The sequence below is a fragment of the Rattus norvegicus genome, chromosome 15 (assembly GCF_021556685.1).
Source record: "Rattus norvegicus strain SHRSP/BbbUtx chromosome 15, alternate assembly SHRSP_T2T, whole genome shotgun sequence".
In the NCBI taxonomy this organism is placed as follows: Eukaryota; Metazoa; Chordata; class Mammalia; order Rodentia; family Muridae; genus Rattus; species Rattus norvegicus.
Window position 1 is genome coordinate 41,092,900 of NC_141548.1, and position 26,985 is coordinate 41,119,884.

Sequence of the window (26,985 nt, forward strand, 5' to 3'; positions counted from 1 at the left end):
CCTGCCTCTACCTCCAGAGTGCTGAGGCACATGCAATGCCATTCCTGAGTTACACAGTGATAGATTAAACCCAGAACTTCTCACATGCTAGGCAAGCACTGTACCAGCTGAGCCATATCCCTTGTCCCCGTGACGGACTTTGAGTTATACGTACTTTACCACAACCTTAACAAAAAGACACATGAAATGTAAGAGACACTCTTTACTGAACTTGCCAGTTTGAACTGAGAACGTGGGTATGGACACACAGATATTCCATCCTTTCTTGGATTGCAGTGGGGGTGTTTTTGCATGTTGGATGACCAGCCCACAATGGGCTGAACTGACTCTGACTGGTCTCTGGTGCTGCTACAGAGAAGACAACCTCTGATTCCCAAGAAATTGATTAAACTCAGGTCTGGGAGGGAAACATGAATCAGAGAAGCTGGGAACTTTCTGTAGTATGATGCAGAAAATTACTCAAACGACCCAGAAGTCTTTTGAACAAGCTCCCCACTGGCAAAAAAATGGTACAATCTGGGCAACAATCAAGAGTGTTGGAATTAAAGGTGTAGGCCAACACTACCCTGCAGCTGGGGCTGCAAATTCTTCATAAAAAAAAATGGCAATGTAAGAATTCTAGTTATTTAGTTGAATAAATGATCTCTGAAGGAAGCTGGGGAGGGGGGAGGAGGAAGGGGGAGGGAGAGGGTGGAGGAGGAGGGGGGTTGTTACTTTGTGCATTGAAAAGTAAAGTAGAAATCATTTATTCTGCCTCTCCCTACCAAGCCACACTCTAGGCAGCTAAACATACAGTAAGTTAAAAATTGTTTTTTTTTATGAAGAATTTCAGGTAACAAACGAGGAAGGAAAGACAGTGTTAAAACAGTAGAATTTGCAGCAGGGACTGATCAGGTTTATAACCCCAGCTGCTCAGGAAGCTGAGACAGACAGATCCAAGTTCAAGACCATGCCCAGACTATGTAATACATTCAAGGCCAGCCTGGGTAGTTTAATGAGAATTGAGATTAAAATTACAGTGATGTGCTGGGGCAGGGTAGTGCTGGCCTACACCTTTAATTCCAACACTCAGGAACTAAGAGGATCTCTGTGGGTTTGAGGCCAGCCTGGTCTACAGAGCAAGTTCCAGGACAGCCAGGGCAACACAGAGAAAGCCTGTCTCAAACAAACAAAAATTACAGTGATGTATTTTAAAGAGACCTTCAGAATAAGACAGGAAGGCAGGCTAACCAGAGTCCTTCAGCTTCGCCTCTAAGCCTTCTACGATGCAGGGACATTAATAAACGCACCCCACAAGTGTCATTTATGCACTGATACTTGTATAAATACATGTCACGGTTCTTGGTACAGATCTGTCACATCCCAGCTGAGGCAGGAGGACTACAATTCCCAGGCCTGTTTGAGCTATCAAAGAACTTCAAGGCCAGCCTGGACAACATGTTGACACTCTACATGAAAATTAAAAATAAAATAGGGGTGTTGGGGGTGTGGCCTAGTGTTTGAATGCTTTCCTTGCTTATACAAACCCTGAGCTCTCTCTTTGCACCGCAAAGCAAACCAGTATTTTCCCCATGCAAATATTGCTATTCCTGCTTAAAGCCACTCCCACCGTGTACATTACAGAAAAACACAGGCAAGTGATGTCACGCAAAGTACAAGGAGTTAGGGCTACCACAGCTGCCTCAGATCACTGCTTTTCTTGCACCCCAGAGTTTGGTGGAGGATTGGGGTTTGGTTCTCTTGTGCACCTACCCTCTTAGCCTTACCAGGCCACTGTGAGTGCACCCCAGTGTTTAAACCACACAGCGGCCTTTGCTTGACAGCTTAAGAATACCTATGTGCCAAGTGTGGTGGCACACATCTTTAATCCCAGCAGTCAGGAGGTATGGCAGACAGAAGACCTCTGTGAGTTTGAGGCCAGACTGATATACAGGGTGAGTTCCAGGACAGCCAGGGCTACACAGAAAAGTCCTGTCTCAGGGGAAAAAATAAAAACTAATAAGAAAAATACTTATAAAACTCCCAGTATGCATAACTGTGAAGCTCCATTGAATCAGAGGCTTCACAGAAGTCTCTCGTGGGTGCAGAATGGAGAGAGGTAGCTATCATTCTGCAGGACTGAGGTACACAGAAAAGCAGGACTCACTATTGCAACCCTTTCCTCACCAAAACCAAAGTGCTAAGACCCAAGAGTTACTCAAACCCTGCTCTATTTCCAAGTCTACTAACTCCCCCAGGCCGTCTGTGTCTTCACTCTTTCAGTGCCTCTCTGCTTGTGAGCCAGCCCTAACCTGTAAATGTACAGAGCCCAGCCGCAGCCTCAGCCAGTATGATCTTTCCCACACCAACAGCCATTTGGCCTTAGGACTCCACAGACACCCCCCTTCCAGGAAGCTTGGCCTCTACTTCCTGTACCAGCACAGAGGGAGGCATCACATTTGCTCCTGCACAATGGAAGTTTCCCTTTTGTAACTCCTAGATTGCAGGCTCGCTGTCTAGTGCCCGTGCATACTGTGCGTTACTGGTGCACTAACTCCTTAGAGACTGTCTTGCTTATGTTTCTATCTCCAGAGCCCAGTTGCGAGGCTCACAGAGGTCTGCAGAGATGCGTCTTGGCTTGGTGACCTAGGAAGTAAGGCTGTGTCAGGTGCCCGCTCTACCTTCTGTGAATCTCTGGAGCTTCCTAGGACCTCTTAACGGTGAGTGGGTTTGTTAATAAACCAAACCCAACAACGCGTTGACACCGACATCGCCACCCATGGTTCCCCCAAGCTGACTTCAGATACTTTAGTGGGACGCGTGCCTTATTATGTAGAAACAAAAACAAAAACAAAAACCCCTGAATCATGGCATCTAATGTGTCATTTCAAATATAATGTTGTTTAATGAGATAGGTAGCCATGGAAACCTTCTTGACTCTGCCAGTGGAGTGCGCATCTGCTGCTAGGGAAGTCAATGTTCTGGTACCTGTAATCTACACAGACATGGTCCACTTGAGTTATCCATATGAAGCATGCTGACTTTTTAAAAGTCTCCCTTGAAGCTGGAGAGATGGCTCAGTGGTTAAGCGCTCTCAACCACTCTTACAGAGGACCTGTATCAGGGCATTCACAAACCCCTGTAACTTCACCTCCAGGTGATCAACGCCCTCTCCTGGACACTGCAAGCAAGCACCATGCTGATATGCACACTATCTATACCTATATCTATATCTACTTATATCTCTATCTATCTCTATCTATCTATATCTACATCTGTATCTATCTCTATATCTATCTCTATCTATGCCTATATATCTATCTATATATTATATATTATGTGTATGTATAATTAAAAATTGAATTAAATATTTAAAAAGTCCCCCAAGGGCTTTAGGGCAGCTCCCCGCACCATTCCTTTGCCTGACTTTCCTCATTTACAATGCAGGCAGATGTGCATGCAAAGAGAAGCCTTGTAGGCTGCTCAAAGTCACCCATCAGGAAAACAAGAGGTCAGATCCACAGACTCACAGATCTGGGATACCGAAACCATGAACTGTCACCTCCCTGTAGCTGCTGGACTCCCGAAATCCTTTTTAGCTGCAAGTTGACAACTCTGCCTCACATTTTCCAGCCTCATAAATTAGCACGGCTTGCAAGAAGGACTTCATTTCAAGGAGTGCAATTAAGAACTTAGAAATAAGCTGAGAAGACTGCCGTGTTAGAATGTGTGCTCAGCAGGTTCAAGGCACTGCATCCAGTCCCCAGCACAGAAATAAATAATAGAATAGAAAGTAGCTTTTCATTGGCTAGCCCAGAGTCTGTTCTAGCATCTGATGGCTCATGATGCCCGTTCTTGGGACTAATCCTCTAACTTTGCTTTATGGAGTAGCGAGTGCTTGGGAGCTAGTCTGGTTCACTACTCTTAAAGAAACTGTCTCCAGTAACTTTTATGATAATTTTAAAATATAGATATATACATGCTTATATTATATATATGCACAGCAACGAAAAACCGGAGATTGCTGCTTGGCCCTGGCTAGCTTGGCTGTGGTAAGACTTCTGACAAGTTGCACCCTGGGGGTTTTCATTTTGCCATATTCTTATATATTAAGTTATACATAAAAAGATAATTAAAATTTTCCTGAGATTGAAAAATAAATATTGGTTTCTCTGAAGTTATCTTTACCTGAAAAACGTCTTTCTTTTCCTTTCCAAATCAGCAGAATTTTCCTGCTGTGTGATCATGGGAACCACATTCTTCACGCAGGGTCAAGTTAAGTTCTCACGAGCTAGGGAAAGGTCATATTTGTTGTTCGCTTTTCTGCCTACTCAGTTTTGAGGGACAACTTGTATTCCTACCTCTCTTCACCCGGTTTGATTTATGAGCTTAGAAGTCAGCTTGTTCTTTCCTGGGTTGAAGAAAGAAAGAGGGGAGGGGGCCGTCTCCTTGAGCTAACACCTGATAAAATATCTGAATAGGGACCCGTAGACCTGGCTGGAGACACATAACTATTTTAGCCTAATCTGATAAAACAACCAGAAAATTTTATCAGAGGCAAACGTAGCCTGCCTGGTTGCAACTCAATGGATGAGCCTCTTTATCTGAAATGACAGGCTTCATACAACAGGGAAAGCTGCAGATAAGAAACAGTTGAATTGTCCCAAATCAGATCCGATTGTCTGCCCCTGCTTCAAACTGCCACACCTGCTCCGATGGGTCAATGAGCACCTCTTGGCATGGTCCCCCGAGGGGTCTGAAAACATTGCAAAGTGGTGAACTTTGAGACTTCTGCGTTTATTCTGTGATTATAATTAACCTGCTCACCAGTTGCTATCGATCAGTTCTGAGTGAAGGAGATAAAGTTTGACTGGATTTCTGGAAGAAGAACTGGACGTTTCAATGGGAAGAAAAAGGAAGCTAAGTTCATCCACAGTTGGGAGACCCCACAGAGCAGAGCCTCTAACCTATAAAAATTCCCGCCCATCCTACATGTGTGATTTCTTCATTTCTCATTAAAAAAAAAAAATAAAGTATGTCTGTGGCCGTTCAGCACAGGGTAAAAGACAGCAACAGATACCACTCCTAGAAGCATTTTTATGACTGTAAATATACATTGCTTTACCTGCCTAGATTAGACTTGTTAGTGAAGAAGGATATTTTAACTACAGTAAGTCATGTATTGATACATGACTTTACTGTAAAAGTGCCAAAAGCCAGAAAACCAAATTCTCTTCACTGAGATAAGAAGTTTGAATATCCTGGCCTGATTCTGATTAGAGGGCAGCAATAGATAAAACCACAGGCCACCTGCCAACCCTGGGAAAGTCATCACTGGAAGCTGGGTTCCCTGCAGAACAACCTTTCACTGCCTGGGGTTTCCTTCCTGGTCTGCATACACATCCTGTACTTGTCTTTATTAAAAATAGCTGGTCTTCTTTTCTCCTCTCCTTCTCTACCTACCATAGTTACATCTGGGACGGTCATTGAAGATGGAGACCATCTAAAGTTGGGGGACTACCTGGCTCTGAATTTGGCAGATTTCTTTCATTCTCTGTAGACCAACTTTAGGGGGCTGAGAAGGATATTCAAGTCTGAGGTTCCTATTGATGTAATCAGCCCTTGGCAGCTCCATAAATGGGAAGGAATGGGTGGGATGAGGACTCAGGAAGACCTGGACCCTGAAGAGACACTAGCCCACAGGAAGCAAGAAGGCCTAGCTGAAAAGCTCCAGAAGGAGCTCCTGCTTGCTGGTAGTGTTGGACAGGGACACAGAGCATAAGACTTTCCAAGCATTAGTTTCTTTCCAGCAAACAGAGACCAGAACCGCCAAACCCAGGGATGATTTAGCAGTCACAGTCAGCCACAGCCTTCCAGCTTCCTGCACAGTGGGCTGTTGTGTAGTACAAGGCTGTCATCTCTAAGAGGCTGTTCGTATGTGCATGTCCACAGGCCAAGGCTATAAATTTACATAGATTAAGATGGATTCAAGGTTAATTCCTGCTACCCCTGCTTATACTATTTTCCTGGTCTTTTTTTTCCCCCAGAAGATGACAAGAGAGCAGCTGTATAGAGAGTCAATAAAATACGTGAGTAATCCATTGAGAGAATGCTGCACGAGGCCTCATCATGATCTATCAAAGGTCAACCAGTTCTCTGGAAGTTATTCTGGGCAGCAGGCCATCTCAAAACCAGGCTTCTAGAAAATGTAAGGAGACCCTCCTCACACAGTCCCCCTGCCTTCTCCCCCCGTACCCCACTCCCGCTCAGCAGAAGCAACATCTTCTGCAGTGACTTCTGTTCTAAATTCATCACATTTCTTTAACTGTGGAGTGCATGCGTGTGCATGTGTGAGAAAGACAGACAGACAGACAGACAGACAGACAGACAGACAGACAGACATATACAGAAAGGCCAGAAGGTGACTTCAAGTGTCTTCCTCGGTCACTCTTCACCTATCCTGGCACTCTACCCCTAAGACTGTGTAGCCCTGGCTGTTCTATAACTCACTCTGTAGACCAGGCTGGCCTCAAACTCGGAGATCCACCTGCCTCTGCCTCCTGAGTACTGGGATTAAAGTTGTATGCCACCACTGTTTGGCCACCTAGTTTTTAAATTATATTATTATAATTATATTATTTTGGGGAGGGGATGCATATGTCATGGTGTATGTGTGCAAGTCAAAGGACAACATGGGGTTGTGGCCTCACTTCTCCCATCATGTAGGTTCTGGGGATTTAGCTCAGGTTGTCAGGCTTAGCGTCAAACGCCATCTTGCTGGCCCTCATCTTTGAGATGGAGTCTCCTGCTAACCCTGGAGCTCACTGGTATGACTAGACTGGCCAGTAGATTACAAGTCAGATCAACTTGTTTTTGCCCCTCTCCACCTGCTCCAGCACCAGACTTACAACTTGCAATGCCATCTTATAAGGATGTTGGGGATTTGAACTCAGGTTCTCATGTTAGCACAGCAGACACCTTACTATCTCTCCAGCTCCAACTCCATTATATTTAAAGGGCAGTGTAGGCTACCAGTGTAAAAGGTTAGTGTGGAGGGACTGGAGAGATGGCTCAGAGGTTAAGAACACTGGTTGCTCTTCCAGAGGTCTTGAGTTCAATTCCCAGCAACCACATGGTGGCTCACAACCATCTGTAATGGGATCCAATGCCCTCTTCTGGTGTGTCTGAAGACAGCTGCAGTGTACTCATATACATAAAATAAAACAAATCTTTTTTAAAAAAAGAAAGAAAGGAAACAAACAAACAAAAAAGGTTAGTGGTTTTCCAGCATGTTCTGATCGTCACATCATCTGAAGAATTGTCCACCAGATGTGATCACTAACTACCAGATATAACTGTTTGTGCCCAGGAGGGGACATAGGAAATTGGGATGCCCCAAAGCTGCAGCTTGACCTGCCACAGCATGAGATCTGTCCTCAGTAAAGGAGCAAAGACAAAAGACAGATTCAGGATACAAGTAAGGATGGATCAAGCTGCTTGTTGAGATCTTGAAACAGGGCCTAGGGGAAATCCCAGGAGTTTGTAAAGGAATAAATCAGATAAAAAATAAAATTCGATGTGCTTTTCCCTCATGGCTAATAAACACCATTAAAAATTTTCAGGAACGATGTGTCTGTTTTTTTTTTTTTTTTTTTTTGGTTCTTTTTTTCGGAGCTGGGGACCGAACCCAGGGCCTTGCGCTTCCTAGGTAAGTGCTCTACCACTGAGCTAAATCCCCAGCCCCGATGTGTCTGTTTTTAAAAGCTTCATTAGCTTTTCTTCCCATCATTATCTTGTGGCGTCCACATCCCATGATATGTATGGAAGCCAGGGGACAACCTTGGAGTTGGTTCTCTGCTTCCATTTTCACACGTGTTCTGGGGATCAAACTCAGACTGTCAGGATTGGAGCAGGCGGCAGCAAAGACATTTATCCACTGAGCTGTCTCGGCCACCCAGTGTAATAGTATTAAAAAATGGATAACCATCACTGTTCTTAAAATTCAAAAGGTTCCGTTGCACATTCGTGGCAGCATGACCCACAGTGGTAGGTGGAAGCCAGTTAGTTGTGTCCACCCACATAGAAAGGGAAGAAATGTAGTCACACAGTGGAGTCCTCAGCTTAAAGAAGGAAACTGCTATATGGTATAGCGTGGGTGAACCTTGAAGACATTCTATTGAGTGAAATGCACCCGACACAAAAGACAAAAGTATGGTGTAATTTTGCTCATAGGAAGTAAGGGGAGTGATCAAAGTCACAGCCACGGGAAGCAGAATAAGTGACTACAGAGAGTGGGAACTGAGGAACTGTTGCTGTTCTGCAGGATGAAAAACGTTCTCAAGATCCATCGTACATGCTGAGACCTACCACTGAACAGCACTTGCAAAATTTCTTATGATGATGAAGAAAATATTAACAGGACCAGAAAGATACCTCAGTGGGTGAAAGTTATATTTTATGTGTGTATGTGTTGTGTGTATGTGTGTTTTTGTGCACATGCATTCGTGTGCCACAGTGCATGGGTGGAGGTCACTGACAACCTTCAGAAGTTAGTTCTCTCCTTTCACCACGTGGGCCCAGGGGATCAAACTCAAGTTGTCAGCATTGGTGGCAAGCTCCTTTGTGCCCACTGAACCCTCTTGCCAGACCTAAGAGTGTTTTGATATTTGGTAGAATTGTGAAGCCCAACAAAGTAATTACAAAAATGCCTAAGCCGACCAAAGCACGTTTTCAGTTTTACAGCACACATGGCTGTAGCAACTTTATCCCCTTTCTTCCCCCGAGCTCCCCGTAAATAGTCAATGTTACAAATTCTTTACCTAGGTCACCAGGAAGGCTTTCCGAGATAATTGCGTATTTTCAAATGAATACAATGTGTTTGCCTGTGTTTGACACCAAGAATATAGTGCCCCCGCACCTCTAGCACTTCCTAGTGGCTGGGACGGGATCTTGTGCAGTCCAATAATGACAACCATGTCTGCCTAGGTTTGTGTGTGCGGCCTATGAATGTACACCTTGATTGTGTACATGTGCGTTACTTCTGGGTTTTGTTATTGTGGGTGACAAAGTGGCGAATATGTACCTCAGACTTCATTATTTGGAGTCAAAAGTTCAGTGTCAAGGGCTATCTGCTCTGTAATTTCACTGGTTTACCAACGACTATCCACAAAGCTTGTACCAATGAACATTCCCACCCACAGGTATCAGAGTTCCTGTCCCCCACACCTCACAGTATGTTTGTCTTCTGAGTGCATTTAAAGAGGGGGGAAAAATAAACAACAGGGAAGGGAACAGAAGAAGCCGTTATCTAGAACTGTCTCCTGAACATATTCCACCAGCAAATGTGGCCTGACCCTTTCATGGGACACAAACGGGCAAGTGACAGGTGTCACTGGAGGCAGAGACACACCCCAGGCTACCCCAGCACACCTTCCTTATTTAATTGGCTTTCCACTTAGCACCACATACCAGTCCCCACTTTGATTGGCCTGTTCAGGGTAGTAACCGGAAAATTAAACAACTTTGATTTTCTTAAGACTAACAAATTGTTCTTGCGCCCAACGGGCTACCTCAGGGATCGCAGAGTTCCCTGTCTAAGCGAACTAGCTCTGAAAGCAACTGGCCTAGTTGATAAAGCAGTCCCCCAAAGACACAATGAACACTACAGCATTTTCCACTGAACTCAGTCTTCAACTCTCTGAACACCTTGAGCGCACCACCCCACCCGAGACGGAACAACGCTTTGCGCTTTTTTAATTGTTTCCATAGTGCCAGGCAAAGCACACATTTGTTTCTCTCACTGAACCCTAACAACTCCATATTTTCCCCAAATTCTTTAAGAATAGTAGGATCACTTATTTCTTTAAAAAAAAAAAGAAATTACTCTTCCTTAGTAAGCTTTGTTTCTTAGGCATCCCAGTAACGGCCCCACAAGTATGCCCCGTTTCAAGGTCAATTTTTTATATCTAATCTCTCTTTCAGTCTCCTCTTTCTTTTGTTTTCTTTTTTGGCTTTAGGTCTATACAAAACTTAATGGACACAAAATTAACTATTGTACACACAATAAAAGCCTCCTACTTTAAGAATATATCACAGGACGGAGAGATGGCTCAGCGGTTTAGAGCACTTGTTGCTCATGCAGAGGACATGGGTTTGAGTCCCAGCCCCCACATGATGGTTCACAACTTAACTCTCATTCCAGACCATGTTATACCCTCTTCTGACTTCTGCTCTCCACTTCTGGCACCAGTCGCTTACGGTATACACGTGCAGAAAAAACACCCATACATACAAAATAAATAAACCTGAAAACAATTTTTAGCTGGGGATAAAAGACAGTGATATTTATTTTATTTTTTATATTTTTACAACAACACATCTCCATGAACTTAGATAAACGTCTACAGTAGGATCATCATGGCACTGTGTTCTTCTGTTGTAGGATGTTACAGTTCACACCTGCAGCACTGAAAATGCAAGGGCTGCTTGGCTAGCTGTCTTGGCAGCGGTGCATGCAGCCTGCACGGAAGCTGGAGCCCTAGAGCCCATTCACACACAAAGGCAAGCCTTGATCTGTGCTGCACTTTTCGACAGCCACACAGTCCAGTATTCTCAGACCTAGCACCTGCTCACCGAGAGCAGAACAACCTCAGAGCCCAGCCTTCTGCAGGGGTCCCAGGTTCCCAGAGTCCTCGACAGTCTTGCTCACTCTCCTCTGAGACTCTCCCGGTCTATCTTGCCTTTTTTCTTTTTTTTAAGCAGGGGACTGCTATGGAGCTCAGACTAGCCTTGAGTGCTCAATTCTCCTGCCTCAGCCTCCGGAGTGCTGGGTCACAGGTGTATGCCACCACACCCAGTTCTACTTCGCTTCTTAAAGGACACAGCAGTCTTTCTGTGTGGTTTGACCAGGGCAGGGCAGAGTCCTGGGGCAATTACCTCCCAGATCTCTACTCAAATATTTGCTACTTGCCCAGCATGTGCCAGGCACCTATATATGAGTAAGACTCTGTACCCGCCTCAGTAAGGTCACAGAATTCCATTACTGTGTCTAATTAATGCTTCTAGCAACGGCTTCAGGGTCCTAGGTCTGTTGAACTTGGAATGAACTAAAGGTCACATATATTACAGTCAGGGAGGAATTTATTTCTTGCCAAGTTCAGGTATTTTCACATGGCCCTGTTGGTTTTTATCATCTTTATTTTTATTTATTTTTTTTGCCTCATTCCAATAGCCAGCCCAAAAACTTGCTAGATGTTAGCTGTTAATACCCAAACAGTTCAGCCTCATAGACAAGAATAACAATATTTGCTTACGTCTCCTCAACACACACTAAAGACATTTCAGACTTAGGAATCGGTCTCCGAGATTTACCTTTGGAGAAGATTCTGTTACTAAAGCAAAGCAATGGGACCATTGTACCATTCTGCAGTTCTTCACATGCATTGGGTAAGTGAATCTGTGTTTCTCTCTCTCATGTTGTAACAGCAGGCCCAGGTTCTTTCCTGTGGAACCCTAGCTGGAGTCTTCCGGGGTTTCAGAGGGAAGTTCCTCTCCTGCTTTCTCAGCTTGGCTCTCAGCTCATCTCCCTTTACCTTACCATAAGTCATTTATAAATTTTCATATCTAATTAGGGTAATGTTTATTTATACATTTATATATCTAGGGTAACCAACTATCCCTGCTCAACAGAGACTGTCTCAGGTTTAATGCTAAAATTTCCAAGTCCTAGGAAGTCCTTTAGTCCCAGAAAAAGTAGAAAATTAATTTAAAAAAAAAACAGCTATCATTTATAAAAGATCAATTACTAGACATCATGCAGATTACCAAAGTCAGGATACTCTAAGAGAAGTTAAGCTGAACTGAAGTCACCCTACAGAATATGAGATGAGACGGACAGAGGTAGGCAACTTGCCCAAGGTCACGTGGCACTGAGGTTTGGTGGCTCCAAAAAGCCTGTGGTCCCATGGGCATGCTATATGCTGTTTTAGAGCTCAGTGGTCATAACATCTATCCAAAAGGGACCTCTCAATAAGCCCCAGAGAATCTGTTCTCTTTATCCTTCAGTCACTTGGTACCATCAGCTGGTATGATGGCCGATTCTTGCTGAAGCTACCAAGCCTTATTAAGGTCCAAGGGTAGGCAGGCCGTTTACAAAGCATGTAGGAAGGAAGCGGTTGGGACCCTCTCTTGGCAGTAGAGCCTTTACCCAACCAAAGTCGGAGACTGTTTAATCTTCTGTCCTAGGGGGAGGCTGGAGAAGAACAGACCTTCACAGAGAGCACTTTTTAATTGGAGCATTGGCATCAGACTGCCAGATCCGCCTGAGCTATGTGATTAAAAACAAAAACAAAACAAACAAAAATATCTCCCAAACACATGCCTGGTCCTCCCTCCCGACAATCCCCACATCACACTTGGCTGGAAGCAGGGATTTCGTGGGCTGACTTGTAGGGCAGACATGAGAGCCTAACATACAATCTCTCAGGAAGAGAGGAGGTGTGCCCTATTGTTTTACTTGCTGTGTGTGGCTCCTAGAGTTTGGGGAACCTTCTTCAGCTCCCAAGCTCACATGCTCACATGTACAGTCACACAATGTCACCTTGTTTTGTTTTTATAATGAATACCGGAATGTTTTCTTCAGCTTTGGATGGGCGCTTCACTCTTTGCATATCCAAACACTAAATTCTGACTCTAGGATTTTGGTTTGTTTGTTTTTTTTTTTTTCTTTTAAATTAAACTGGGTCTGCTATGTACCTCAGGCTATGTTCCCTATCTCTGGAATTACAGCCATAGGGTATCACACCCAGTTTATTCCTTCTTATTTTAAGCTAGGAGTTGGGTTGGGTTGGAGGGAACTCAGCTACTAAAGATGCAGGCCAACGCCCGCCCGGCAGGCCCACTTCCACCCTGCCCTGTGCTCCTTCCTCAGGGTGCAGTCTACTTGGCACTGCAGGGGAGGAGGACGTTGGTGGCCACAAACCCAGCCCTGGCGCCACTTCCACTGTTAATCAGTTTACCTGGGACATACGTTTGGCTAGACCCCCCTCTTGAGGGACCTTCCAAGGCCACCCAGGGAGTGGCAAGGGATAGACTTTACTCTTCAAAGTGACAGCAAATGCAAAAGGAGTTAGCACTTAGTAGGTAGTCAATAAACATTAACTTTGTTTCTCAAGTCTGTGCTTCCTTCCTTTCCTAGAGCCAGCTCAATCCAAACTGCACCTCCGATCCATTCCAGAAATTCTACATGAGTAGGGTCTTCCCACCCCACCCCTACCCCCGCCCCCGCCCAAGTGGCTAGGGCCCCACTGAATGTTAGGTGTGTAGATTGTGTAAGTGGGCAAGTCTGCAGTCCCTCCGAGTCTGACATTGGACAAGAATACTGGCCACTGTTACTGCTAATCTGGCCTTCCTGAGAAAAGGCAGCCCTACGAGGTCTCCAAGTAATTCAAGCAGTTATAAGGAGGCCCCTGTGCACTGTCCCCAGACACTGACCTAAAAGAACCCAGGGTGTGCCTGAGGACTCAGTAGGGCTAGGCTCCAGTTTAACCCACCTCTGGCGGTCTCCTTTGCGGATCTCATTATTTCCGGTGTGAAAACCCCCTAGAGGAAAGTCATCTGCCACCCTGAGGGATCCTCTAACCTGGCTGCCAAATGGCGCAGGTCTCAAGTTCGCTCAGGTCTCAGAGGAAGGAATGGAGGAAATAGGGGTTGAATCCTAGGTATGAGCTCCCAGTTTGCTCCAGCTGACCCTAGAGAACCCAGTACGTCTCACTGTCACCAGCAGGCTGTGCAGACCAGGCCACCCATTTACAGAAGGGCATCACTGGACTCGCGGTGGCCAGATCACTCATCACCGCTGCTGCCACCACCAACTGGAGTCTCCGACTTCCAGGCTGCCTCTCTGGGGGGGCTTCCTTGCATCAGGGATGTTCCCCAACCCCAACAGAATTGGGAAAATTAAACGCCCCACACTGGGCTCAAGGCCCTTCGGTACTCACCGAGATTGGGGTGTCTCGCAGGGTTGGCCCGGCCAGGTAGGCTGTGCAGGACTGGGCTGTCGAAGGGGCCGGCGGAGGCGGCAGCGGCTGCGGCCCAGGATGCGCCCACATCGGCCATGTAGGCTGGGTAGGGGCTGGAGTAGGAGCCTGCGAAGCCCGGACGCCCGTACTGCTCTCGGCCAGCCAGGCCAGCGCCGGCTGCCCCGCCGCTACTGCTGTAGGCTGCAGCTTCCCGGGCTGCGGCAGCGGCGGCGGCGGCCGCCAGGGACCCAGTAGTCCCCGGGAAGGAGAAGCGCGGGGACACAGGCGGTGGGGTGTAAGCGGCTCCCTCAGCTCCAGCCTGGCTCCAGCCCGGGCTACCCTGCTGGGTCCCAGGCCCAGCACCCGACGGGCCGGCCCCGGAGCTGCCACCCGAGGTGGCTCCAGAAGCAGCACCACTGCCTCCGCCCTGCAGGTAGGACAGGCCCAGCACAGAGGACGGCACCCGCGGAGTGGGCACGTAGACGGGCGAGGACGCGGCGCCCGCACTGTGCATGAAGGCGCCAGGTCCACCCGCTTCGTAGGCGCCCGGCGGGGGCCCGTGGTTGGCGGCCATAGCCAGGCTTTGGTACATCGCCCCAAGCTCTGAGCTTCGGTGTGCTCCCCTTTATTTGCAAGTCAAGGAGCCCACGCGGGCGCGGCAGACCAAAGCGACAAGAATTGGAATACAGGTGTGCAGAACTGTCGCGAAAACGGAGATCAAAAAACAATGAGGACAGGCCCAACTCGCTCAAAATATATACGAATTAAATCCAGCATCAGAGCAACAATCTTTAGGCTCTGGTTTGCTCAAGAAGAAAACAAAAATCCCAAATTGGATTTGTGGTTGCTCCAGAAACTGCAGGAGGGCTGACTCTACTCCAGGGCCCAGAGGCTGGAGATGCCCAGAACTCAGTCAAGACTGGTCTCGAACACCCTGCGCAGGCCTTCGGATCACCCACGGGCTAGAGGTGCCTAGTCCTTGCTTTCTGCCTGCTGCACACCCAGGCGCATTTGGTGGCTCCAGTGCGGCTCCAGCGAAGGACGAAGAGGGCCCGTTCCCTTCGAAGCGACAGTCCTGAAGGAGAAAAGACAAGTGTGAGAGCAGTTCACAATACGGTTTTCAGAACCATGTTCCAGGTTTCCAAGGCTTCTCTCGCACAGCAAACGAGACCCGCCTCTGCCTGGGTCCGGCCAGTCGCTCAGTGCGATCGAAAGCGGCAGCCTTTGTTTGGTCCGGGTCAAACTGCCAGTGGCAAGTATCTTGGAGGGAGACCTAAGTCTCAGACTTGAAGTTCCTGGTTGAGATCTGGGTCAATTTATTGCTTATCAGAAAGGACTTTAATTTTAACTTTTCACCAAGAACCTTTTACCTTTTCTTCTCTCTCTCTCTCTCTCTCTCTCTCTCTCTCTCTCTCTCTCTCTCTCTCTCTCTCTCTCTCTGAGTATTCTGTAAGTACAAGTTTTTGAGCTCCGAAGAATGTTAGGGACTCAAAGGTCTCCATCTTTTTTTGTTTTTAAGTTTTGTTTCCCCACTTCTCCTCAAACATTTTCTTGACCAAACAAGAACTTTTATTTGGGCGGAGGCGATGACAAACTTTGTAAAAACCAGCAACCTGCAAATGTTTTGTTTGTAATCTTTAAAAAAAAAAAAAAAAACCAAACACCTAGAGGTAGAATCTAAATGTTTATAAATGAGCAAGTGTGGGCGAAACCATAAAAAGGATTGTGAAACTCCTTAATCATACTGTGCACCATGTGGGTGTCAAATCAGACAAGCCACACGTTTCTTCAAATAGTTACATTTTAAACACTTTGCAGACTGTATATGGGGACCAGAACAGGAGGCAGGTTGAGCAAGGTCACTTTACAGAACTCAGGGAAGCACTCAAGCTCCCTACATGGCTTTTTTCCTGTGGAATTGAAGATCCAACCAAACCAGAATTGATTCTTAGTGCTTGACCGCATCCTTCCTGACATCCTGTGTTTTGCCATTACCAGAGAATATGGTGTGTGTGTGTGTGTGTGTGTGTGTGTGTGTGTGTGTGTGTGTGTGTGTGTGTATGATGACAGGGGTGCCTCTATTTTCCTAACACACCTGTTATGTTTTAATCCTTTCTCTATGAACCTCCAAAAGTAAAGGTGTCTACATTCATTATTTCACTGCAGAGGGAACTGCAGTTAGGTGAAACTTGTTGATCAAACAACTTGAAGATCAAAAAAGATTTGAAGTGGGGTGCTGGAGGGCCTGAGTATTTGAAATTCCCCTTAAGAAGAGGCAGCTACTTTCGATTGGTTTCTATATAGTGAACGATGCATCCGCAATAATATTAAATGAACTAGATACAAACCCAGGATCTGTCTACTTCCTGAATAAAAACTTTAGACCCCTCGGTCCCTCATCTGTAAAGTGCAAATATTAAAGGTACCTGTTGTCTTACAGTTATTGGAGGATTGTGGTCATATTATAACTTAATACACACAAAACATTCATAACCAAATCTTAAAAGTCTAGAACAGGCACACAGAAAATTCAATAGAACAGCTATTAGTGCAGATCTCTAGTTTATATTGCAAGAGACTACCTGGGACTTAATTTATACTTACAAGAAATCGCCATCTTTATTACTGTAAAATTCTGGAATTAGGCGTTTAATATATACACTAGTGTTTTCTACTAACTTTGCATCATCTCTCTCAATAATGGAATCATAAAGTGTGCAGTTGCATGGTGACTGATAAATTGTTTTGTATTTACGTTTTCAAGCTATGCAACAAACTATCGGCTTGGTGAATGAATAGTTCCTTCCAGCAATGCAATAAACGGCCGGCTTGGCAGTTGGACATTCACTTCTAGCAAATTTGGCAGAACGGATACAAAAAACTTGCCCTGAGATCACCAACTCTTCCCTTTAAAAAGAAAAGCACAAAGCTTAAAACTTCCTAGAAATCTCCGGACTCTGATAAGCAAATATACAGATTTACATCGATTAAAAAATCCATCATTTATTTTTTAAATCAAGTAGTTGGCCTAGTTAATTGCACTTTCTGTAATGTCAACTCGGGAATTTTTTTATAAGTAATGTAAGTTATCTTTTTTTTTTTTTTTGACTAACAGCAGTTAAGAGATTTAGCATTCTGTAATCTAACTTACAGTATATGTGCGGTGTTAATGTGCAAGCTTGAAAACTGCAAGCACTAAACCAGTTTGGGATCAGGCTTGTGTGCAGAGGCTCTCTGAAGTTTCAAATGGCTGATGCTTTAACCTGAAGTTGGATTACTGGAACAATAGAAGGTGGAGAAGACATCCCTCTTTTCGGAAAGGCCAGAAATTGTTCTCTTAGCTGGATTCCTACTGGTCTGTGATCTGGGGCCGGGTGACCTCTAGACTCTCACATAAGTCTAGTCAGGCCTAGACTTTTCTCTCTCCTTCAAATCGCCCTACAAGGTTCACCCCAGTTCCCAAACAGTGAGAAAATTCTTTCTCTTTTCATTTTGTAGTCCACAGCTCTTTGGGAACCTGATTTTGACAAAATGCACCACGCGGAATTTATCTCCCCCCACCCCCAGGTCTTTCCTTTAGGCTCCCGCGGGTCTCTCCGGTCCCGCCATACTGAGACCGAGTCACTAACCAACTTAAACACTAGTCCTCAGTAAGAACTCTTGGCCATTCTCCCCACGCAGCTTTTCTTTCTTCGAAAGTCCGAAGCAGTGTCCTTTCCTGGCTGCCTTCCTTTTCCAAAGGTACAGGAAACAAATTCCCGAGGTGCTTCCCAGCAACGCGGCCTTGTTTCCACAGATCGTCTACTGCCTTGGGTCCCTCACAATCCTCTTCCTTTCTACCGAAAAGCCCCTCTTTCCTTCTACCTGGTGAAAGTTCATCATCTAGCTACCCCTCCCCACAAGAGTAACAACTGCCTACTCTCTCCCAGGCCACATCCAAGCGACAGAATACGTGGATCAGGGGAGCTAAAGGTGACTAACAAGGAATTTCCCTGATGACCACCATCAGGGTCGCTTTCTCCCCCGAAAGCAGTGTAGGTGGGCAGTTCTGCAGTGCGCAGCGCTCACAATTGCTGAGATTAGAGGAGTTTGAAGAGGTTGGCTAGAAAGCAGAAAAGATTCTGCAAGCCTCGGAGCCTATCTCTGAGCTCCTCCAGCCCTCCCTTAGGTCCCAAGGCTGCCTGCCACCGCCACTCTGCACTCCCCGCGTCGCAGGCTAGAGACACAGCCCCGACTGCGCCCCAAAGTGTGGGCTATGCGGCCTGTCCTGGGTCAGTTGGTCAGAGAGGTTATACCGGCCCTGACCAGAGGGATGCAAGGCAAAGCTGGAGAATCTGCAAACAGGGCGGATTAAAAGTATTCAAGTTTCCTCCCAAACAATCAAACGCACCTCTCCAGCACCCATCTGTTTTTGCTCCTAATCAGTCTCATTCGATTTAAAGTCCTCGCTAGGCCAAAGTCAAAAGCGGAGCAGTTTTTAGCCAATCTGGGGGCACTGGAGTGACCGGCGTCTCCTTTCCCAGCTACCTACCTCCCTATTCCAGGCAAACTAGGGCGGCGGACTTGTGAGTTTCTCCTGCCCGGGAAAAGAGCAGGGAATCGGGGGAACCCTACCTGGCCAGCTCCAGTTTCCCAGAGAGCCGGCGCGATCTCCGTGAGTCCGCGGAGCTGCAGCAACAGCGGAGCCTCGGGCGACCACTCTGCAGGCCTCCGGCTTGTCCCTTGCTCCCGGAGCGGTTCCCGGGGCCCCCGCGTTGCGATCGCCTGCTCTGACTGGCCTAAGGGAGTCACGTGCAAGGGCGGGGGCGGGGGAGAGTGGACCCGGCAGCACCTCCGCCCGGTGCCCGCCCGCGGGACTGTTCCCAAAGCTCCCCCAGCAGGCAAAGTCCATGCGCGCGGATCTCTCGGGGAATGAAAGTGCTCAGTACCAGCGCTCCGCTCTGCCCTCGGTGCAGCCCGACGTCCTTGCGGTTTGCTGCTCTGCCAAGGATCGTGTTTATTCTCGAGTTTCTTCTCTTCCTCCCCACTCTCAGTGGTCCAAGTCCAGACGCCGTTTTCAAGGGGCGTGGCTGGTAGAGGAGAAGGTGACCTGGCACTCTGGGCTCATGGTCGCCTGTGGGGCACTGGGTCACCCGGGGTGCCTGGCTGGACTCAGATCTACAGGGCCCTTGAAATGAGCTCGGGAGAGGGTCAGGAGGCTCTAAAACCTGAACTGGCCCTTAAGGTCGGTGCTTAGAGACGCAAACGCCCTTTTCTCCTTCCCACGAGCCGGTGGAGACTGCGAGGCGCCGAGAACCCGCCACCAGCCCAGGAGTTTACATATTTATACAAAAATGCGCACCCCTCACCCTCACTGCTTCCAACTCCTGCGGCCTCCGGTCCCTCCACACGTGTCCCTGTTCTCCCTGTAGCCCTCACCGGCTGGGGTCCAATCAAAGGACGAAGTGGGGGTTGGGAGCTTGGTCTCCAACGTTAGAACCCATCCAAAGGCTGTAGTTCCCTCCCTAGAGTGGGGGTAGGGAGGGTGTCAGACCTTAGTTTGGAGTCGGCGTCAGTGCCTGTGGGCCCTGGCGCAGCGGGGCTGTGAGGGGAGAGTCCCTCAGACAGGTCTAAAGGTTAATAGAGCAATCACAGGGCCCTATTACCGCGTAAAAATAACCCATCGATTACCGCAGCCTTCAGCTGCAGATAACAGCTCTCTGGTGGCTCTCGCGTTTTCGGCTTAAGTTTTTTTTTTTTTTCCTTTTCTTTTAAGGCCGCGTTTCTCTCCCCAGCACAGGTTTCCCATACAAGATTAGAGGGGTCAGGAGGGGGCTGGAATACCACCCGGTAAGAACCCCGCGCTGCCTGAGAAGGCTCAGGCTGGCACCCGCTGTCGCAGTTCTAGGACTGACAACAGATAGCAATTGCCCCGCATGCAAAAGCAACTCAGGCTCTAGGCACAGGCTGGGACTGGGATGTGGAGCGGATTGAAAGGGAAAACCCGTGGGACTTTGGCCAACGCGTGGGGATCTCAGGAAAATCCCAGAGGAAGGACTGAGCACGGATGCGCTGAGTGGAGGTGGGGGAAATTCTCTTTTCCAAATCAAAGGGGCCTGAGGTCCAGAGAGGCTCTAGAGAAGGAGAGAAAACCGAGGCCGTCAGGGGTGCAGAGCTGCTGAAGGCCGGCGCTCTGGCTTGACCTACTGACGTAGCCCCGGGTGCCGCCAGTTTGAGCCCTTTAGCGCCCTGGAAGCTGGGGCCCCAAGACTAGAGTTCCTTCTCTAGGCCCCCACTCATCCTAAACAGTTCCTGGTCAGAATCAGGGGCTGCAGGTTCGAGGTCTGGTAAAGGTTTAGGGACGTTATTCTGGGGGCTCCAGAGGCATCAACGAACCCTCCTTTCCACCTCTCCTCGAGCAAACTCCTTTCTGAGACTCTCGGATGAATGCAGAGAATGGCGTGGCCCTTGCTTTATTTTACAAGACACCCTCAGCTACCTGGTGAGGAGAGAAACGAAGCCAACGGCTAGCTCTCTCTCTCTCTCTCTCTCTCTCTCTCTCTCTCTCTCTCTCTCATCTCAGACCTGCCTCGTTGTAGTAACCCCTATAGATCAAAATCAAAATGCACTAAGCTTGGGGCCAAATCTAGCGTTCCTGATTTTGTTTGTCACCCATGAAGTCTGAGGCTTGAGGCTTAGTGTCTGAGGGAGGAGGTGGGGGAGCAGCCCTCTAAAACGCCTGCCTCCGCGGTACCAAGGTCTCCGGCAGCTTTCAGGGGGGCATTCTCCCATTCTCCCTGTGCCCGGATGAGCCTTATAGTAAGGTGGTGTCCTGAAGCTAACTATCCCCACCCTTACCCACACATCATCCTTCCTGAAACCCAGGTTCTAGCCGTTTGAAAGGAGACTGGAGATACTTTGCTCTGTGCGGTTAAGAGACTCTATGAAGTCTGTAAGTGCATCGCGTGATTCTTAGCTCTTGCTAAGGTCAGCCAAACACTCCCAGGCCGCTTTTCTTTGCAGGGATCTCCCGCTGAGCTGACTGCTGCGAGCCGGAGACCCGAGACAATTCTCTGACTCCGAAGGCGCCTGGGACAGAGACATTTGTTTCAGCTTCCTGTGACTTAACCCCCACACTCTGGGTCCCACACAACAAATTTTTTCCCGGTGTGTGGGCTGAGAATCAAACCAGACGTGTTTCTTGGGCGCTTTTGGTTTTTTCTTCATTCCCTCCCTCCCTTTGCCTCCGGTCCTTCAGTTGCTCCCTTCTTCTGCTGGAACCAGAGGAACCAAGGCGACCTCTGTGCGTTGCCAGGAGCGGGGAGCATTTCAAGGCCTTGCTGGCTGGAGATGGAGCGGGTTATCGGCTGCCTCTAGAGGTTCCCAGGCTCCTCTCAGACTAGGAAAGCCAAAGAGAGGAGGGGGGGCTGGGCACGCTGAGGTTCAGACTTGGCTATTTTTAAGGACTATGTCACTCGAGTGGCCGGGGGAGGGTGGCTCAACCCGACTCACGTCCCCCTTTCTGCTTTCCTTTCCCATGGTCTATGGGCAGAAAATCAGGTTCACCTTCAACCTTCTTAGATCTTTTTGCTCAGGGTGGAGGTGGAGCATCTAATGACCCAGCAGTAAGTCCGTGACTTTCCATAATAAGATTGAATTAAGGGGTATTCGTAAATAATCCTTGCATCGAAAAAGAGTAAGTTTTATTTCTTGTTCCAGGAAGGATCCTGAGACTAAAGCCTATCCCCAAGATAGCAGAAACGAAACTGTAGGCTGAACACGACGTACATAGGAATTGGGACTTGAAGGAATTGGGACCTGAATTTCCTCGAAGGAAAAACAAAACAAACAACAGATGTTGGATTTCACACAGAGACCAAGAGAGATCTTCCCTCCACCCCCAAGGAATTGGGCACCAGCAAGTGCCCTCTGGGACCCATGTGATTCGGTTTAAATGGTGATCAACATTGGTCACCACTGTGTCAGCATTTTCTGGAGCGGTTGCCTCTCCGAATTCAGCGGGAATCAATTCACAAGCAAAGCAGTGAGAGAGAAATGAGGTCTGGAAAGAATCTGGAGCTTGGACAGTTTCCAGTGTACGATAAGGGAGACAAGAAAACACTACGAAGTCCACCTTGGTCCTATCGAAAGTACACCCCAGGTACAGCTGTGCCGATAGAACTACAAAGGATCTGAGCTAGATGTGTAAAGTGACCCGCACTGAACGAATTTGGTCCCCTCTCCTAACAACGGAGCCTGACACCACAGACACCACGTTCCTTTCCTCAGTGACTATCAACCCTCATCTCGAGATCACCCTGATCAAAGCAAAAACATTGGAAGAGAACACCTGGACGCACCTCATCTTATTCAAGAAAAAATAAAGAAGCAAAGAACCTGTACGGCCAAGTCTGGGTACCCAACCCCTATGCACTCTTCCCCCAGCCCTGAACCTTCAGCTCCTGGGATTCCAGGCTGAAGAGGCACGGTTTTGAATTCTTTGTAGACACCCTAGATCTAGCCTGGTACCTGGAGTCAGATCTTGAGGTTTCACTATAAAAGGAAGTAGCCCTTTCTAGTTGTTTGGCGTTTAAAGAATTGTTTGATGTTGCAAAAAAGAATAGCTGCAAAAATGAAGCTGTGCTTTCCTCACAGACCTGGGAAAATGCTTCCCAGTATTTCCAGTCAGTAGACCAGTTGGTGGCATATTTCACAGTCACTTCTAAGTTACAGGTCACTCTCCTATTTTTTTTTTTTTAAATAAAACTTGCCAAATTCCTAGAAGCCCCAAAAGCTCTCCACAATTTTTCTTTGGGGGAAACATTGCAAAGCAAGAAAGAAGAAGACAAAACTACCATTTTCATTTTTAAAATGACACAGAAAGTTTGGGGCTCAGATTCTAGGTGGTGAAGTGTGTGGGGAGGCAGCGGGTCTCCAATCCAAATCCCCATCTTACTTCCTAATATTCTAATAGCAGCCATAAAATACTCCTTGTGACAGTCCTTTTATTTTTTAGTCTTTAAATTTTTCTTTGTCACCCGTCTGATATTTAAAAATTCAAATTCAGTTTAGAACAAAACTGTGTCTTATAATCTAAGAAAATCCAAAGCCTTTTGTAATTTTTTTTTTTTTTTGCTAAGTTTATGAATGATACCAGAGGCTTTGGGAAGGTCTTCAGTTCAGAGTCCCAGTTTTGGCAAGGTCTCCATGTGTTCCAGGAGCCCAGAGCTGTAGTCCTGAAATAGACTTGCTGACACCCTCTTCTTCCGCAGACCCTCTTCTTCTGGCTTCCCCAAGGACTCAAAGGAGTCCTTTCCTTAGGGAAGGGTACCCATCCCAGCGACAGATAAAGGGAGCTCCAGAGAGAGGGAGTTGCCCTCTTCGGGTCTGCTCTGAGACTACAGGGTCACCTGTAGGGGTGTTCTACACCCTGTGTGTAGGGGCCGTTCTTTTGGAGATCTAAGGTGCCACTTCTGCCATCATTCTTGGTGAACTGGTGCTGAATTCGTTCACACGTGAAACCTCTTTCCTCATTTATACTTTTAAAGTTGCCCAGGGTTAGCACTATACCCAGAGATAGAGCACCATTAATTCCCCATTCCATTCTTTAAATCCATTCGATTTATCCTTAGGTCTTTTATCCCTGAGATTGGAAATTCTTTTGTCTGTGGTGGCTGGCATAAATTTTCATATCACCACATCCTCCAAAAAAATACACTCTGTGAGGTGAAAACTGAGGCTAATTCATAGTAGGTGTTCAATGAGCGTTTGCTGAATGGTTGAATTTGCAAGAAAGGTTTGTTTGTTTGTTGGTTGGTTGGTTGGTTTGAGGCAGAGTCCTGCTATATAGACCAGGCTAATCTTAAACTCACAGTGCTGGACCTGCCTCTGTCTCTGCCTTTTCCTTCCTTAAAGTCACATACCACTAGGCAAGAGGGGCTGTTAATAGCATTTCTGGTGTTGCTGGGAGAGCACAAAGCTCTTTAAAAAAAAAAAAAAAGTTTTGGTCCATGGGTGATGTCCAACAGTTCCACCTAGCCCTAGAAGAAGACACGGGGCCAGGGACAGATCTGCAGAGTGCTAATCCAGTCCTGGTTGCACATATTCCTAACTACAAATTGCATATCAAAGTCTAGGCTGTATCTCCGGTAATGCTGGACGCCCTGAGAAGGGCAAGAAGAATGGGTGTCTGGATGTAGACCGGATGCTGGAAGTCAAGTTTAACTTGAGAAGCTAGCTGTGACTGGCAGGGAAGGTAGTGGGGATCTTAGAGAGGCAGCCCACCAAGGGATGCTGCGGGATGCCTCTAACATCTCAGAAGGTCCAGATCGATAAATCCTGGAAGGACTGCAGACTGTCAGACACCAGGACTGGAGAAAATTGGAAAGTGGGGCGCATGAACACGGGAAGAAAGAGAGAAAGGGAGAACGAAATAAAGCAAAGAACAAGAATAGGGGAGGGGAGACAGGTGCCCAGAACTTTCAGGGGTAGAAACTTGTTGCTGTCCTAGCTAGTTTTTTTCCATAAAATAAAGACAGAGGGAGAACACATCAAATAGGTAGAATATCAAATGGCAGATAGAATGTGTGGGGGCTTGAGGGTGGAGGCCTCAGATACACAAAGACACAAAACTGGTCAGAAGGATTAGGGCTAAGTACAAAAGGAGGAGACCATCCTTGGGCCGAACTATAAAGGACTGGGCCTTCTGAGGTGTTGGAACCATTCAGCAGCAGCCCTTGGTAGGTTGCCTCTCTAGGATCCCCACTACCTTCTCTTCCAGTCACGGGGCTATACAGAACTGCTGGGCTTCCCTCTTCCGACTCTACAAGTAGACACCAGCGCTTTCCCCTGAAGGACTCCCAACATGCGCACACTAGGGGCGACCCGGAGAGACCTACTGTTTCCTAGCGCAAGCTTGGACCTGCTTCCGCACAGTCAGCCTCCTCCCTCACCCGAAGTGGCCGGAAAGAACGCCTGCCGACCCAGCACCTTTCACCTCACCCGCGAGGAGTCAGAGGTGACCTCGTGCCAGAGAAGACGCCCAAGCAGGCGCCGCGTCGTGGCGGACCCAGAGAGACAGGAAAATGTCAAGGAAGCCCGAAGCCCAAGTGCAAAAACAGCGTCTGAACTAGCTCTGACTCAAGCCCAGTCCCAAGCTTGGGGAGGGGCATGAGGATGCGGGGCTGGGCGGTAGCAAAGGGGCTGGAGGTAACACTGTTCCCCCAACTGACCAACTACCCCCAGTCTGACCCTGCCTTCCAGTCAAGGACTAGCAACAGAGCCTAAGCTTACTCACTTCCCACCATGTTAGCAGGTGCCTTTGGAGTGACCGTTCCTTCCCCTCCCTCGGTTACAGCACCTAGCTTCCACAGAAGGCGGAAGGGGAGCGTTGAGCCAGGACGACTGTGTCTCCAGTTGCGGTCACTGCATGCATAATAGACACTGAGTCAGCTCTGACAGACAAGCCTCACACTTGGTTACAGGAGGGACAGGTGTATTCTCTTTAAATCCTTTCTTCCCCAGAGATGCTAACGAATAGGAAATTCCTAAGACTTGAAGGGAGCACAGCAAGAAGCAAAGAAACCCGAGTGAAGTGGGTTGATGGGTACAGAGGTACTAGGAGCCGAGAAGCCCCTAGAAAGGTGCCCAGCTCCCGCAGCAGCTTCCCGGGTCCACTTTACTCAACACAGAGAATAGGGCTGTTCCTTGGGGAGAGGGGCAGAACCCAAATCTGCCTCCCAGGAAGTCTCCAGAAATGCCTATTTCTTATGTCCACACTGCTTTCCAGAGAGTGAGGCAGAGGGGCACAAAGCAGGTAACGACTTTCTTATGCCACCAATCAATCAAAAGAGATCGATTCTTCAAAAAGCAGGTTTACTCCAAGTTGATCCCCTGACCCTCCTCCACACACTACATTTTGTTAGGGCCTGTGTCTTTCTTGTTCTTTCTTTTGAAGGTTGCCCAACAGGTCCAACATTTGCAATGTAAGGTGGGGTAGGAAAAGCTTCTTTCTTTCTTTTTCATTCTTTCCTTCCTTCTTCCTTTCTTTCCTCTTTTCTTTCTTTTTTCTTCCTTCCTTCTCTCCTTCCTTTCTTTCTCTTTGCTTGTTTTTCAAGACAGGGTTTCTCTGTGCAACTCTGGCTATCCTGGAACTCATTCTGTGACCCTAACGGGTCTCAAACTCAGAAATCTGCCTGCCTCTGCCTTCCAAGAGTGTTAGCTGCCTGGCAATTTTAATTTAAAAAATATTTTTAAAGATCATAGTGGCCCAAGGAGGCCTCATATTTACCATGTAGCTGAGGCTGAAGGATGACCTTGAACTTCTGATCCTCCTGTCCCTTCCTTTAGAGTTCTAGAATTACCACCAACACATCCAGCTTTCTTCTGAGCTGGTTTTGAGCTGGGGTTTTGCACATGCTAGGACAGTACCCCAATACTTGCTGAACCACATGCCCAGATCTCCATGTTTTGTCTCCTGTATGAAGAAGTATCGAAGGTATCTTAAAAAACAAACCCTACAGTTTTTTTCATAGTTATTCCAAACCAGGAGGCTCAAGTGGGAGACAGATAAACTGTCCAACCACGCTATGGAATGGTGGTCACAACAAAAAAGAATGAATTACAAGGACATGAATGACCTGAGTTCAGTGCCATGGAGGAAGATTCAGATTCAAAGACTGTATTAAAAATCATCTGTACATGGCATTTTGAAAAAGACACAGCCATAGTGGCTGAAGACAAATCTGAGAGAGCCAGGACCACAGGAAGAGGCAGAATTACATGAGGGCGTGGGGGTAAGAGAAGAAAGGTAGGAGCAGTGTTAGGACTGTTCCGATCATGTTGGTGTTTGCCAACACACAGAGGACTGTACAATAAAAGGAAAGTACATGTCAATAAATCTCACAGTAGAAAGATGTTGGGAGACAAGGTAAAATTCTTCAGTCCCCCGCCCCTTCTCTGTCTGGTTCTCAGTCTCCAGGGAGCTTCACACCCCTGGCACATGTTTGAC

At 47.3% G+C, this 26,985-nt stretch overlaps 1 protein-coding gene and 1 long non-coding RNA gene across 7 annotated transcripts in view; one reads left to right on the top strand and one right to left on the bottom strand.

The window, feature by feature from the left end:
- The window catches only part of Gata4 (GATA binding protein 4), a 71,801-nt gene that overhangs the window by 27,337 nt on the left and 17,479 nt on the right, over positions 1-26,985 (bottom strand). For 2 of the 4 annotated variants that reach the window (XM_087586470.1, XM_087586469.1), the window contains exon 2: positions 13,977-15,072. In XM_087586470.1, the coding sequence (XP_087442596.1) occupies positions 13,977-14,589 (613 nt within the window). In that variant the 5' untranslated portion in view covers positions 14,590-15,072. Of the gene's footprint in view, positions 1-13,976; positions 15,073-18,611; positions 19,048-26,985 lie in introns of those variants that run through there. The other 2 variants (XM_087586468.1, NM_144730.1) reach the window with 2 other exon arrangements.
- Positions 18,893-22,769, top strand: LOC102548615 (uncharacterized). 3 transcript variants are annotated; one of them, XR_015638862.1, is made up of 3 exons: positions 18,893-19,221; positions 19,753-20,478; positions 21,696-22,769. It is a non-coding gene; the product is annotated as an uncharacterized LOC102548615 (long non-coding RNA). The 3 variants fall into 3 exon arrangements; XR_015638863.1 differs by lacking the exon at positions 18,893-19,221 and having other exon boundaries at positions 19,551-19,826; XR_015638861.1 differs by lacking the exons at positions 18,893-19,221; positions 19,753-20,478 and adding an exon at positions 21,229-21,601.